Here is a 15,448-nt window from a genome sequence, read left to right as displayed (position 1 = left end):
TGGCTGTGCCTTTGGTCTGGGTTCAGTAAACTTGCATTTTCCCACAAGGTAGAACTTCTGTGGTAGATAGCAACATCATACAACATTGTATCTGCAAATCACCCAGCCTCGCCATGTCTCAAATCAATAATGTTTACAAATAAACAATGGACCATTGAGCAATTCGCGGAAACACCAGTGCAGAAAACACAAACACAACTGTGGGCACTCAAAACAATTGGTGTCTGTGGACTGCAGACTGAATGCTTGAGCATTTCTGTGGCTCATTACCATTGACAGTTTTATTGTGCTTGAGATCTCTCAAACTATATCATTTTTGTAGCATTATAGTTTGTGCAAATTCTGAACAACCAAAGATATTTATATAGAAGTAACACAGGACATTTTCTCAACAATTAACTGTATCAATTTTTTTATTCACTGAACGTGTAAAAAATGTACTGCTATGTCATCTCAACTTAGATTTTATTATTACACAGTATATACATAGAAGTTTAATCTACTAAGCATGTCTGGCTGATATACCTGCTGTTTTCCACGACACATCACAGAGAAACCCAAATATCTGAACTGTACCATTTTGAGTTTTTAATGTGCCATATTCTCAATAATGGTACGTTTGTCACCTGCTTTAGAAGATCATACCTGAGGCACCTCGCAGAATTTACTTCAACTGTAAAGTCAATTCAGACTGTGACATCACAATCAGCCACTTAACAGTATTCTCTTCATCAACCTTTTGTCTCTTTTTTAAATCAAAATCACAGTGGACTAAATAAAGGTTGGTCATGAACAGAAAACAAATGTAGCTGGAGTTTTAAAATGTGTACATTAACAATAAAGCAGCATATAATAGTTATATGATGAGAGTCTGTATGGGTTATATTCACTGTCCTATATACCAATAATCTAACAGGTATAATTAATAATGGAACAAATGAGATGTTGAACCTGCCTTACTGTACACAAAGCTAAATGATTTTAACTAATAACAGACAGCTGCAATGGAAGAATCATAGTTTTGCATCTAGTTCAGTTTTATGATTGTGGTTTTTTACCTTTAATAAACAAAGATATTTTAAAATCTTTCAGTAAATCCTGGAAGTGCCTGGGTTTCATTGACTGGGACATCAAAGCAAAACATGTGAGTCTTCTAAAACAGTTGCTGGACAGATCATTCATTCATATCTGCTCGTTTTCCAGAGCCACGGTCTTAAAGGCAGAGCATAAAGGAAGGACCACAAGATGAGCCACTCGGCATTCAGCCTTAGAGCTCCAGCTAGGTTCACACTGAAGGACACTAGCTGTTGTTTAATTGGAAGGAAGATTTATGTCAACTTTGAAATGTATTTATTTGTAATCCATACTAAAAACTGATTAAAGAGTTGTATTTGGATAAATTGTTTTATGGAATGGACTGACGTAATGCTGCTGAAATTGTCCAAAACATCTTTGAAAATGACTTAAATGCTACAGCTGTAAATATATGTATATATATAAAGCAAATAGTATTTTTTTTGTATTTTAGTTGGGGTAGTGTTCCTGGTTATCAAACAATCACTAATAAAATGTTTGCAAATGTCTAACAATGAATTCTGTGAGCTCCATATTGAGTCTTGTAAATGTTAATTCAGATTAACTGTGTAATTTACTCCAGGCACTGGGAGACCATATGGAAATATATACTGTAGGTTTAAATATATATATGTGCGTTTTTGACAGGTTGGATATTGATAAAATAGTTACCATCCAACGAACAAGTACTACACATTGTTCTTTTTTATTTGAATGTAATAAATAGACTATCATATTTAAAAAAAAATAAAAAAAAAATGAATAAAGAATACTACTGTACTGCCACTGTTCTATACCACCAACCAATATAAAGTACCCCTACTTTATATTCACATCTTTTGACAAATTCCAACTGCAGACTATACATCACACACAACAATATCAACTGTTATACAATAGTTTCTATTGTCAGTTTATGCTCCTGCAGTCCATATGATCTGGTTTAAAATGTTATAAAACCATATTAAGTAAACAGTTACACGATTTGCTAGCAATATACAGTATGTATCTTTATTTCAGTGTCCAAGTAAAAACCAAAACCTGGCCCACAGCTGAACAGTGCTAAAATCAACATGTATTTTTCTCTAGTTGTTGTCTAGTGGTAGGTAAATGTCAAACAGTGTGAATCAGCAGTATAAATATAAGAGATTTACTCAGGTCTGGCTGAGTCAGTCACAAAGAATGTGGATACAGATGTCTGCTTCTTAAAGCTGCACTTGGCATCAGTGGCTTGGTTTGATGCCACCCTATCATAAAATTTATTGAAAACAATTTCCACCATTTTGTTCCTGCTCTAGTGGGAGTTTTAAAGATGAAATAGAAGAATATTCTGTCTGCTGAAGTGAAATGTATAGGGACATTGTTTATTGCAAAACTAGAGCTTTTGTAATGTCTGACCTATTTAGCTTTTTGTAGTACTTCTTTAAAAATAATCAATTAGAAAAGTAAATCTGAAATATGCAGAACACTTTGCATATTTATATTGTACAATCAAAACTAAATACATAAAATACAGTAGAAAGATAAAATAGATTAAATATTTAAGAAGTTCCGTCAATTTTTTTAAGCTGGTCAAGATAAAGTCTATCGTCATACTTACCTGGGCGAGTACTTGCAGGACCGTGGCAGTGTGTGCCGCCTGTGTGTATTTTGTGTTATATGTTGCATGTGGGCTCTCTCTCTCTCTGGATATAATGTGGGATATTTAGCACAAGGGTTGGTTATAGTATGTGAGCACGGGGATTGCACAAATTAGTTGACCTGCTGGGATTCAAGTGAATAATTAATTACTAATTGAATCCCGGCACAACTGTAGATGTAGATGCACGTTTCACACAGTCTAGGTTGTGTGTTCGAGATTGGAGAAATGGAGAGGAGAAAAAAATAATAATTAAAATATCAATTGCTATCGTGCTGGAGGGTCGGCACAATACTTGTTTGGGTAGCGTACGTCCACTGTTTGTTTGTCTGTCTATTTGTTTTGGCCACCACGCCGTTTTGTTTTGTTTAACCTTTTTATTTGCAATAAACCAGCACAAGTAAGTGCATTCACCATTTCACCTCTCAGTACTGTGTGTTTCTTCCGGGTCTGACATCACTACAAGCCAGCTTGTGACAAGGACACATACTGTTTTCATATGTTTTGATGTCTCTGTCACTTTCCGTGAAAGCTTTGTACTCTTATAACATGAGAACAGCTTGTTGGATATGACTTTTCACTTTAACTTTATAGATCAAACTACAAACGTGTGTTTCTCTGAACAAAAAAACAAAGAATCCCCTATAACTACAAAGTTTATTCACCAACATATTGGTTTGAGACACAATCATTGGCAAGTTAAGAGCACCAGTAAGGTGTGTAAGGCAGCCAAGTACAGTAATTGTTTTGCAAGCTATTACTTATGGCTGAATAAAAACTGCGAGAAATATGGACAGGAAGGCCAATTCAGTTACAAAACATAAAACTGTATACTTTTCTCTGTGAAAATAGTGTGTAAATGTTAACAAGGTCAAAAATTCATTGCAACAGTATTACAAAACCCTCAATCACCTATTTCACATTTAAAACCGTGATTATGGATGGGACAGAGCATAGTAAATCAGACCCCAATGGCTTGAAAAGGTAAGTCAGAAGCCTTTTGTTTCATAGTAGAAGAATCTGCTTGTTGTGCTCATGTCTTTACAGTGGGAAGGAGTAACTTTTTTTTCCCAAACTTAATAACTACCATTTTAGGTGAATACATGTGTATTTAATGTAAAACAGTTCAATGACAACCAAATATATACAGTATACAATGACACTTTCAAGAACATGAACAAGTTATTGTGTTTAAGCCTTGTGTTTAAGATATTCCTGAAGTAGCTTCAGAGTTCTGTGAGCTTTGTAGTCCATTATTCCATAACTGTTTAGTCTGTGTTCAGCCCCAGCAAGCATAGCAGAAATTCCATTTAGTAAATTTCCATGTGTCATCTATGAAATACAAACCAAAAAAAATTACCTTAAAAAAGACATATATAATGAGCAGATATGTAAACGAAAACAATGAATCCCTGTGGAAAGGCACATGTAATCAATTGGCTTGTAAACATCAAGTAAAATAGATACAGTATGTGAAAAAGCATGCCTTTGTTGATGTGACTTGAGACTAAAACAATACAAGCAGGGAAATGGTTTTGGTTTTTTTTACTAGACAAAACCTGTAATGGAACTTTATTCAGAGACCCATAGAAAACAGTTGTGTACCGAATGTGAAGCTATTGTCTCAATGTGTTATTTTAGGTCTGTCAAACAGAAACAAAAATGTCCCATGACCACAATGTGGCATCTACAGTATACTAGGTACCAGGTTAAATTAAGGTACCATTCGATTTACATTTTGCCAAAGGGGTTTCCACTAAAAATATCAAGTTAGCATCTCCAGTGGTTTATGTGATGTTAGCAGTTGAAGTACAATAATAATAAATAGGTTTCAAGAATTTAAAACATGCCACAGCCAAAATAACAATGCAAGCAAATAAAATAGCCCTCTTTTTCCTTTGTGTCATACATGGTGCATGACTGTCAAGTGTCAAAGCTCGTACTTACCAGATGGACAGCATCCTTTGCAATTACTTGTCCACCAGCAGAGAAGAGCAAGAAGTTCAGAAAGAGCTGATTAAACAGATACTTTGCGCCACTTTCTTCTGAGTTTGCTTCAGCAAGGTCTAAAGACGTCTGAAGATGTGAGAGAGACAGCGTTGTACTGCGGAAGAGCACCTTCAGCTGATCACAGACTTTTCTTGCAACTGCCTGCCAGGAATTGAACAGGATTAAAGAGAAAGTTTACATGAGCTCAGTGCAGTCTGATCTGATTCACCCTTGCTAAGCGAACCCCTGTGTTAAAAGAAACACTTTTGTTTAAAACAGTATTGCGGTTGCCTGGACAGAATGAATAGTATATGGGTAGAATGGAAATTTTTTTTGGACCATGGTCTCTAAAAATTAGCTGCCCAGGGCATACAGCCAAGATTTGTCTTTTTATAATTACAGGAAATGAAAAAATCCCCAAGACAGAGGCAGTCATATCTGCACTGTGGGAAAAGGAACAGAAAAGTTCCTCAAGCAAAGATCGCTTAGACACAGATCAATACACTCCCATTGCAGTGCAAAGCAACCTTAAGTGATGAACCACTCTGATAACAAATCCCTTTGCGGATCTCTATTTCAACATCAGAACTCAAAAATGTCGAGACATGACTAACTATTCCATGGAGAAAAATAAATTATAGGATACTGGTATACTAAACTGTATGTGGTTGTGCAGTTAACTTGACCAACATGTGCACTTAATGGATAAACTGACAAAATATCCGTTAATGAGAGCTAAGATCAGTGATATAAAAACATAATTGTAAGCAGCATGCATTCAAAGTGGACTAATTTCTGTGTTTAAAGCTACTTATGTCCCATAGAAAACCAGTTTAAATGTGTGTTATAATGTCATTTGTGTAGTCATTATTAATGATTTGTACTTCTTTAGTAAATTACTTATCATTAATAAAAAAATAAAAAAATTCCCAATGGTTGTACTAGCTAGCATGTCTGCAGCGGCCAATTGAACAATTTGGCTTTTAATGAACAGTTTATTTTCAAATACACCACCAACAGTGTGTGAGAGTCTCCTAACTGTATTTTGTCTTTATTTAATAAAATAAAGTAAAATTATGAATTTTGTTCTAATTTAACATTGAAACCATGGTAGTAAAGTATATGCCACTGATTAGATCAATTGAATATGATGCTTTTTTCTTGTCATTGTATTTTTATTTTGAGAAAACAGACAGTATTAGCCTGTCAGGTTTTGTATATAAAAACAATCGTATTTAAAAACTAAAGAATAGTAAGTAAAAGGTTTTTGATTCATATTCTGTCCCAACTGATCACAACCATCCACCACATAAACCAACCAGTAGTTTGGTCCTCTGCTGGTTTTCGTTGTTTGGATGATGGTAAAATGCCAAAAGCCACAGTAGGGCCTCTGAGGTTTCTGCTTTTGACTCAATTAGCTGCTGTGCAGCAATATCCACCCAATCTCCACAATGGACAAGCAAGAACCAATTCTCAAAGAGGCCTAGTTGAGACCTGGAACAAAATCAAACACTGCACATTTATCATTGAAACAATCGCATTTAGAGTTTCTACACAACCTTAAAATACAAATCTTCCCACCCCTTTCCTTTCTTTGTACCAAGTATTTTAAATAAATAATTGAACAGGCTCTTTCCCCTCATTTGCAATCATTGTAATTATTGTATTTAGACACAGCTGCGCAATTCCTGGTTGATGCTGATGATGCTGTTATTTAGTTTCACCATTAAATCCCTAAAATTCACTTCTGCAACTCTGGCAGCTGTTCATTATATTAATCTGGAGTGCTTTCCATAAACTAATAGTTTCCCGCCATTAGCATCTGTGAAAGAATGTACACCATGCTGAGTTGGAATCTGTAAGCAGCTTTGTTAACAAGAGTAAAAGGTAGCTGCTGGGCAAAACTTTTTTTCTACAAGGAAATATAAACTAAATGGGGGGTTTTACTAACAGGGGACAAATAAATCCTGAAGTGCTTGACTTGTGTTTCATTAACAAACAAAACTTGCCCACTTATTGCAGTCTCCCTATCTTTATCAAGTGGATGTACCTGCACTCTGGGTAAAGAAAAAAAGGCAGGGAGGACGAAGTGTGCTCGGAAATGTCTGAAGCCTCAGCAAATCCATGGTTTCAAAACCAAATGAAAAAAATCCTACAACTGGTCCAAAATCTCATTTGAACTAACAGAGTTTATAAATAAAACACCATAACTGGAAAGTGTTGAGATGATTTAAAGAGCTGGAGCGTGTAGCCTGAAGAGAGCTGAAGATAGACGGAATTTCCACAACACTGCAGTAACTGAGAAGATATTTTTCTTTCTTCTCTTGGTATACTATTCCTAAATACTGGTCTAATGCAGCTCTAATTGAAAAAACGTATTCTTGCTGCAGTGTGCAGACAAAGAAAGTGTTTCCCAATGCCAGTATGCTTTCACATCAGCAACCACCACAGCTGTGAAATAGTCTGCGGTCAAAGATAAAACTTGACGCTACAGCAATATTATGTATTAACTTCCTGTAAAAACAGATTTTTTTTTTTTTTTTATCATACTAAGAATAGTCACAATTTCCACCTGTACTAAAGTTTTAAACCACAGCCTCAAGTGGTCTGTTAAACCGGGAACAATTTTGTTTTTACTGCTACAAAAGAGGCAATGCTTGAAGCATAAGACTGGTATCAAGGACACAGCCACAGGGTTACTGACCACGCCGTACAGCAGTGTAAAAACATGGATGTAGACACCAGGGGTAACTATGGTAGCAGAGTAAATGTTTTTCTCAAAAGTTGAGGAATCCGTTGCAACTCCCAAGAAGCTGCCATCGAGTGACATCATTTCTCTGATGTACCAGTTTTGAAGATGGTATGGTAAACGTAAAAATAAAAATAAAAACATTAGACATTACTGCTGTTTGCACTGCTTAATACTGTTGTTTTATATTAAAGAATACATGTAACGGTGTAGCCTAATTGTGTAGTCAAGTGTACATTTTTATTATTATTGAACGCTTTGCAGCATATAGAAAAGAAAAACAGTAACACAGTCCAGCAAACGTGTTACTTTAAATAACAAGTTTACTGCACTGTAATACTTGCCTTACTACACAGCTGAATGAGGGCTTTTGTCCAAAACGTCCAACGTCCAATGTTATATATATATATATATATATATATATATATATATATATATATATATAACATTTAAACTTTTTGTGTATATAAAAAAAAAGCATGTACGTATGTAAAATTATTTATGTTGGCTGGAGCGAGTATCAGTTGCCAGCAGACACATATTCACTGCCTACTCACACCAACACTCAATTGTTATTAAACTCAGGGAAGCGCAATGCACATCTATTACATTCTAGTGTGTAGTGCTGTGTGCGCACATACAGGTCCAGAGCCTAGAACAAGTGTAAACATGTGGCCTAATTGATAAGAATCTTTTTTATGGAATTAGCTGTAAGGTGGCTCAGGCCAGAGTGCAATTGTAAATGCACTCTGTGTGACCTTAACTGTTTTGAAAATACCCCTTTGTAAAAGTGAAATATCACAGTTGAAGGGTTATACACTAAAATAACAATGAGAAACAGGCATAATTAGAAAATGTATGATTATGGTATAATATTTTATAAAGCAAGAGGTTGCTTACCCTCCATTGTCTTTGTCCTCTATTGCCACTTTTAATGTCTCAACAATACACAGTAAATGTTGAGGCCACACTTGTGAGGGCACATCTATGGGAGAGAGAGAGGCACACAGGTAAGTAATTACAAAACACCTACAGTACTAATTAAATGAAGAAACACACAGGATACTTAAGGTACTGTACTCAGTGTTCCAACTAAAAACCACCAGTACAACTGTAGAAATTATACTCCACCCCCAAAGCCACTTAATTGTATACATATACTGCATATAAAATGTGTTTTTCATAATTTACACATTTCTATAATAATAATAATAATAATAATAATAATAATAATAATAATAATAATAATAATATTATTATTATTTACAGAGAGTACTAGAGAAAGTGAATGCTTGTGTTTAGCTACCACAAAATTGGATGCACTTTCCAGGTGGTTTGCAAAACTGTTCATCCAGATTTACTTCATGCCCACAAAAATGTGAATTATAAAATGCAATGCACTGAAATCTATCAGTTGGTAGTAAGACCTGTATGATGTAGGGTTAGTATTGTTAGTTAATCTTATTGGTAAGGCTGTATTTTTTAACTGTTTTCATGATTTCTGTAAAGTTTACCCCTTGTCATGTAAAATGTGAAAATTCCCATTTCTGAAAGAAATACACATATTTTTTGCATCACTTAATAAAATGCAGCAAACTGTATTTAGGAACCTGGCAGCCGGTTTAGTTTGCCTCCACGTAAATAATTGAACACACTGCACAGAGCAGCACGACTTCTTTAAAATGTCTTCACCAAAAAAATAAAACACCAGCTGCATCAAAGATTGGAAATATTTTTGTTAATAGCTCAGTCCAGTACAAGAAGGGGACATTTCACATGGCTCTTGTTATTTTTACATTTATTTATAATTCCATGAGGGCAAAAATAGAATGTCCTTAAAAGGTGGACATAAAAAATTAAATATTCTACAATTTAGCATTTTATAATAACTATTATGTTTAATCATGAAATATCTATCAAATACATGAAATAAGCCATTTTTTACAGTAAAAACCACAGCCCTAGTTATTGGACTTAAATAGAAAATTAAAATGACATGTTTATTTATTTCCCATGTCAAAAGCTCAGAAAAAAAAAAGAATTAAAAAAATAAACAAGCTGATAATCTAGGACATCATCAAGTGAAGCAAGTATATTCTACTGCACAACAACAATTGTGTCCATCGTACATTAAAACATGCTAAATGATCACATAAATCACAAATGTGGATTGAACCAGTGAAAAACAAAGTACCAGAGGGATGCTTTAGAAGTGCCATCAATAGAGGCTGTGGACTGTGAGGAAAGAAAGCCTTCAAGGGAGGCTTATCCTGAAAAAAAGAAGAATAAAAAATGTTCAGAAGCAGAAGTTAAGATAACTAGTCAACCAATTACTTTAATGACCCTTCTACTGTGTAGTTTAATGGGCCACTGGCAGAACATAAATGGACAATACATTAATAAACAGTTCACTACAGTATTCAGGCCCCTACATTGCTCTTTAAAATGATTTTACTATTGAAGCCAGTTGGGAGTAGAAAGCTAATTATTCAGATATTCAAATATATTGTAAAATGCTGGTGGGCTTCTTCACATGACAGGGGGCTTTGCAAAAAAGCACCAAATCCAAATATATGACCAGTCCTACAGTGACTGCAAAGCACTTTGAGACACTGCACATGTGAAGGGTACAATAAAAAATGTAAGCTCTCTCACATCAAAATAACTTGTGGACAGGGAGGAGAAATACCATGCACATATTTTCACATGCAGCATCACAGAACAGTGCATCTATCCTCATAATACATTCCTATTTTCACACATCCATAGGGATAGATGAGCTGTATCAAGGACAAAACAAGGCACACCTCCACCATTTGTGTATATGTGTAAATATGTTAAGTGTGGGGGCTCCTGAGTGGCGCATTCCGTAAAAGCATTCTGCGTGGAGTGCGCCCTATAGTCTGGACGTTGCCGGTTCGAGTCTCCCAGAGGGCGGCGCTCAATTGGCCGAGCGCCAATTAGAGGGAATGCTATGTTGGCCAGGGTGTCCTCGGCTCACCACACACCAGCGACCTCTGTGGTCTGGCAGGGTGCCTGTGGGTTTGCCTGTAAGCTGCCCAGGGCTGCGTTGTCCTCCGACTCTGTAGCTCTGGGTGGCTGCATGGTGAGTCTGCAGTGTGTAAAGAAGTGGGTGGCGGACGACACACACTTCAGAGGACAGCGTGTGTTCGTCTTCGTCCCTCCCAAGTCAGCGCAGGGGTGGTAGCGGTGAGCTGAGCCTAAAAATAACTGGATATTACTAAATTGGGGAGAAAACAATAAAATTATTGGTGACCACTAAATTTAAAAAAATAATAATAATGATAAATGTTAAATGTGTAGTTATCTTTCAAGATGTGCATTCTTGCGCCACCTACTGTACCTGTGCTTCCCCAAATAGCAGTGCCTGCAAGAAGCTCCGAGTAAACATCTGTATGAGTGTCTGTACTAAAAGGTTTCCATCAGACTCCAGCAGTATGTTCCTGTGCACGAAGAGGCCACAATTAGACAGGTTAGACAGTAAATTCATAAAACAATCAAAACTGGTACTTAAGACCAACTCTCAAGTCTCAAAACAGTCTACTATTTAAATACTGTAGCTGCTTTTTTAATTAAGACAACTTGCAGGTTTGACTTAAGATATTTAATAAACTTAAGTGTGCATATAAGTGAACCAGGAAAGGGAAGTGTTATAAAAGTATACTGGACAATGCAAACACTTCTCAATGGTTCCTCAGTTTCAAGGAGCAGGATATGTATTATTTACTTATCTTTTTATTTATTTTAAAATCACACTTACTAGTTGCTATTTTTTTTGTTTTTTTTGTTTTTTTCACCTCGGCCGTCTAACTTGGAGAAGGCCACATATGATATACAGTATAGGGGCTGATTTTATTTAATGATTTAAGCAGTGGTGCATCTAATATCCTCTTTAAATACATACCCCACTGGTAAATACATTTTTACACAAGAAGCCGCCTCTTCTCAGCCGCCATGTGGTCACACTGGGCCTATCAGGCAGCTTTTTAAATATGTGCTCAGGTTATGTGACACAAGGGTCATTTCCCAACTCGGAATGGTTGACATTTCGAGATTGAAAGGGAACACCCCATATCAAATCCTACTTCAAGAAGCCTAATACCTCATTTTCTTTTTCAGTATACCGGATCAGTCAATTACCCACACGTTCATACAGTAAGAATTCAGTTTGACTTTGTAGCAGTTTCTGCTTTAAAGTTATAATACCTTTTATTCTTAAGCAACAAATTAAAAAGAACCAATGTTTTTTTTTTTGTTGTTTTTTTTTAGGTGGGACTTTCAGCACAACATTTGAATAGAGTAAGAGGAGCTGTTCAGGTCCACGTATGTGAAGTACAGTAAAGTTTTTTTTTTTTTTTTTTTTTTTTTTTTTTAATTGCCGGTGCCTTTAATCAGCTGCCCTGAAGAAAAACTCTTCTCTACAAAGCAAGGGAAAGGGACCAACAAAATATTGCCTACAGTAAATAGCAACACGGCCCCTACTGAAGGAATTGTAACGAATTAAAAACTATAAGATGTTGACTCAAAGTTTTTAGGTTCAGCACTCTATTTAACTGATTCGCATTTTCTAAACAGTTTAACCATTCTATATGTTACTATATGTATTTTACTCTCATATATATATATATATATATATATAAGGGGATGGATATATACTGATATGATATGAATATGGAACAGGAAAACGACATGAGAAGCTTATACTATATTTACATCCTGAAAGTTACAGTGTGCTTGTTGATATACCACAGAAACAAGGAGAAACAGAGGATATAAGCACATAAAGTACTTCCTGAAGGTTCAAGTATCATGCAAAGGCGTTCTGATGTACAGGAATGTCTGAACCCCGCTTTCGACTCTCTGATGCTGTCAAGCCTGTTAACCGTTTCACTAGCAGCAAACGAACTGAAGTCTTTAGTGCGAGAACACCGATATTTCTATTTTGCTACTATCTGTAAAATAAATTGAACATAGTGATATGTTGTAGAAATGCCACCTCACTGAGAAGTACGTGGTAAAACTATTAGTGATGTCTTCGAGAATTCATGTTTCTTATGGTTTAACTGTTAAATCAAGGTGTCCTGGTTTTACTATTAAATCCAGTTCACCCACTTGCAGTTTACATTTTTAATATCCTATCTTGTGAACTGAAACACAAAACTGCATCTTCTTGATTTGTTCATTCTTTAACCATTATGAATAATAATTAACAGACCTATTTTTGAACGCAGCCTAACCTATATTCATAATATTGGACTGGATATGTATGTGCAGTACCATATGCAACTCACAGTAGAAAGGACGCCGTCTGATGGCAGGAGGGAGCACGACGTTTCCACAGATTTGTCAACCAGAGAATTTTTTTTTTTAAAAAGCAAAGATTCTTATCCATACCCACAAACAAATTAATTCCAAACCTATTCCAGAAAATAATTAAAATAAACTAAATAAAAATCAGAAAAAAGTTAAATAAGTACATAAAACAAAGGCCATACGTGTGGTCATAAAAACTGTGCCGAAACATAGGCTACTACACGTTCTGTAGCAAAACAGTTAACAGGTTACCTGTGGGATAATCCGACCCTCAATAAGTACAGTATGGGCTTATTTCCTTTTGTGTGGTATATCAACTTGTACAAAATGTAACTTTCAGGATGTAAATATAAGCTTCTCACATTGTTTCCCCAATTCTTTCAAACCAGAATATGACACCAAACAATGGATAATAATGTAGAAAGGGTTGTATTGATTGATTTCACTAGCTTCTGTGTCTTTAGTGGTCCACTGTGCTTCAATGTTCAGTAAGGATTTACCAAACAAAAAATCCCAGTTGTCATACTGAGTTAAATGAAGCAGGAGATTGCAGTAGAAACCTGTTTTCGCTCTGCACAGTTCAATGTACCTACTTAAAAGAGCTTTTTCAGAATCTCATTTAATACATTTTTCTAAGATTAAAGTACACTGCTTAAAAGGGAAAACATTTTCCTTTGCAGAGTAAACACAACGTGCAGATGATTAGAAGAACAGATGCCCACAGTTCCAGTACGTAATTCAACTCAATTTAACACATATTTGATCTAAGCTTTTTTTTGATCTAGGCAAAATCTGAAGTTACACCACACAGAACAACTGTCCTTTACTCATTTCACATCATACTTCAATGCATGCTGGATATAGTGCAGTTACTTACCTAAAAATAGCGCCTACTATCATAAAAATGTGAGGGTGGCAGGCTGAAGCTTTGGGCTGAAACAAGGATGGGAAAAAGGCAATTATGTTGCACATCAACTAAGCCAAACTTTTTTTTTATTTTTTAAATCTACTTTGCAGACACTGCACACACATAACTTCACACACACATAACTCCAGTAAGACACATTTGTTAAAACAAACCATTCACAAAGCACAGGAAAAAATGAAACATGTGAACTCAAGCGCTGATTTTCAGCTTCTGCTCAGCTAAAAATTAAAGGCACAACACACGGTAAAAACATCCATCAAACTTTTGTTTATCTATAGTAATTATTCATTTAAAAAACAATCCTGCTGAAACACTAATTAAGGAGTAATAGATATTAAATGTAACTGCTCTTTAAGTCGTTACACAGTGCATAACATATTATTCTTGTGCCACAGAGCCAGAGTTGAAATAAACTTTACTCCATTACTGCAAGGTTTGAAAATGTAAATATTCTTTGAAGTGCCGAAAACAATAGTTTTCAAATCGCATATATTCATGCCGATCACTACATGCAGTTTCAGTCCAAAGGTTTGTCCTTCATCGTGCTGCTGGGCACCTCCACATGGTAAGAGCCCATATCGACATAAACAAGCTAACCCCAAAAAGCAGGAAAGAGTATTTTGGAACAGCAAGTTTACATACCATGCCTCGGCTGTAAATATAAAGTTATAGCTATTACACTGATGGCCTACATCTGCCACATGACCAGGTACCTTAAAGAATAAGCTTCAAAGAGACAATATACCTCAATATACCCACATATACTTTAGATTCTATGATTAAGACTGAATCCCCATCAAGGGATAATAAACCATAATATAGAATTTGCAGGTATTAAATACCTTTATTATGACTTCTGGAAAAATCTGCCTAACAGACTGCTGACAAACAGACAAACAGTTTCTCAAGTTTCAGAAAGTAAATATGACACACACACACACAATACTCTGTCTGTACTCCAATACAGACAGTTTGTAATGACATCTAGTGTCCTTTTCCATTCACTGCAAGTTTTAAAATTCTCTTTCGGTCTCCTGTATTTCATTTTCAAGTACCAGTTTCATTTTTTTTTTTTTTTTTTGGTATTTACTTAAATCACAGTCTGACACCCGTCCTGAGCAACTGTAAGAAGTGTATCTTGAATTTTGCATTTTGTACTCTACAATTAGTATTTTCTAAATTCCAATCCTTCTGATAAATGCAAACGTTTGAACAATGATTCTCGATAGGAATGCAAGTTGACTATAGTGGAAATAGATGTATCTTTTCCCTGACACAACATAAACACTTTGGAGTGACTTAATTATAATTAAAAATGGATCTGAGATTTCCATTAACCCAATTGATCAATATGAGTTCTCTAATCGCTTGTAAAAGGACCTTGAAATTAATGTTTAACCTATGTTCCAAATCATTCAAATGTGATTTCCATGTTTCTGCTTGAATTTGAGACCTTAAAAACTCAAACTACAGAAACAGGAAGAAAATACGCACATGGAGAATATCTCCAAGTTCAAAAACAAAGGTATAAACTCTCCATCATATATAGTTTGAGTGTCTAAAATGTATTCTTTACTAGGGAGTTTTCATGTATTGCCTCATGGGCACTCAACACAGCAGCTTGTAAAATAAGGGATAACACACGACAGGACGTGAGTTGTGTTGCATTAAAATCAGCTGCAGTTGGGTATTTTTATTTTATTTTAGCCTCTGTGCTGGTCTCATTCACTCTGTA

The 15,448-nt window shown here is 35.5% G+C and overlaps 2 protein-coding genes across 5 annotated transcripts in view; one reads left to right on the top strand and one right to left on the bottom strand.

Annotated features, from left to right (window-relative positions):
* The window catches only part of LOC121303072 (aminopeptidase O (putative)), a 72,314-nt gene extending 69,292 nt beyond the window's left edge, over positions 1–3,022 (top strand). For all 3 annotated transcript variants that reach the window (XM_041233509.1, XM_041233499.1, XM_041233492.1), the window contains one exon: positions 1,204–3,022. In XM_041233509.1, the coding sequence (XP_041089443.1) occupies positions 1,204–1,230 (27 nt within the window). In that variant the 3' untranslated portion in view covers positions 1,231–3,022. The remainder of the gene's footprint in view (positions 1–1,203) is intronic.
* Positions 3,023–3,136: 114 nt separating this feature from the next.
* The window catches only part of fancc (FA complementation group C), a 43,997-nt gene continuing 31,685 nt past the window's right edge, over positions 3,137–15,448 (bottom strand). For both annotated transcript variants that reach the window (XM_041233469.1, XM_041233478.1), the window contains exons 9-15: positions 13,663–13,718; positions 10,816–10,915; positions 9,646–9,721; positions 8,352–8,436; positions 6,022–6,196; positions 4,661–4,864; positions 3,137–4,045 (exon numbers count right to left, since the gene is read on the bottom strand). In XM_041233469.1, the coding sequence (XP_041089403.1) occupies positions 3,905–4,045; positions 4,661–4,864; positions 6,022–6,196; positions 8,352–8,436; positions 9,646–9,721; positions 10,816–10,915; positions 13,663–13,718 (837 nt within the window). In that variant the 3' untranslated portion in view covers positions 3,137–3,904. The remainder of the gene's footprint in view (positions 4,046–4,660; positions 4,865–6,021; positions 6,197–8,351; positions 8,437–9,645; positions 9,722–10,815; positions 10,916–13,662; positions 13,719–15,448) is intronic.

Source organism: Polyodon spathula, chromosome 2 (genome assembly GCF_017654505.1).
Source record: "Polyodon spathula isolate WHYD16114869_AA chromosome 2, ASM1765450v1, whole genome shotgun sequence".
In the NCBI taxonomy this organism is placed as follows: Eukaryota; Metazoa; Chordata; class Actinopteri; order Acipenseriformes; family Polyodontidae; genus Polyodon; species Polyodon spathula.
Note: the sequence above shows the minus strand (reverse complement) of the source record. Positions and strands in the feature narration are given on the sequence as shown.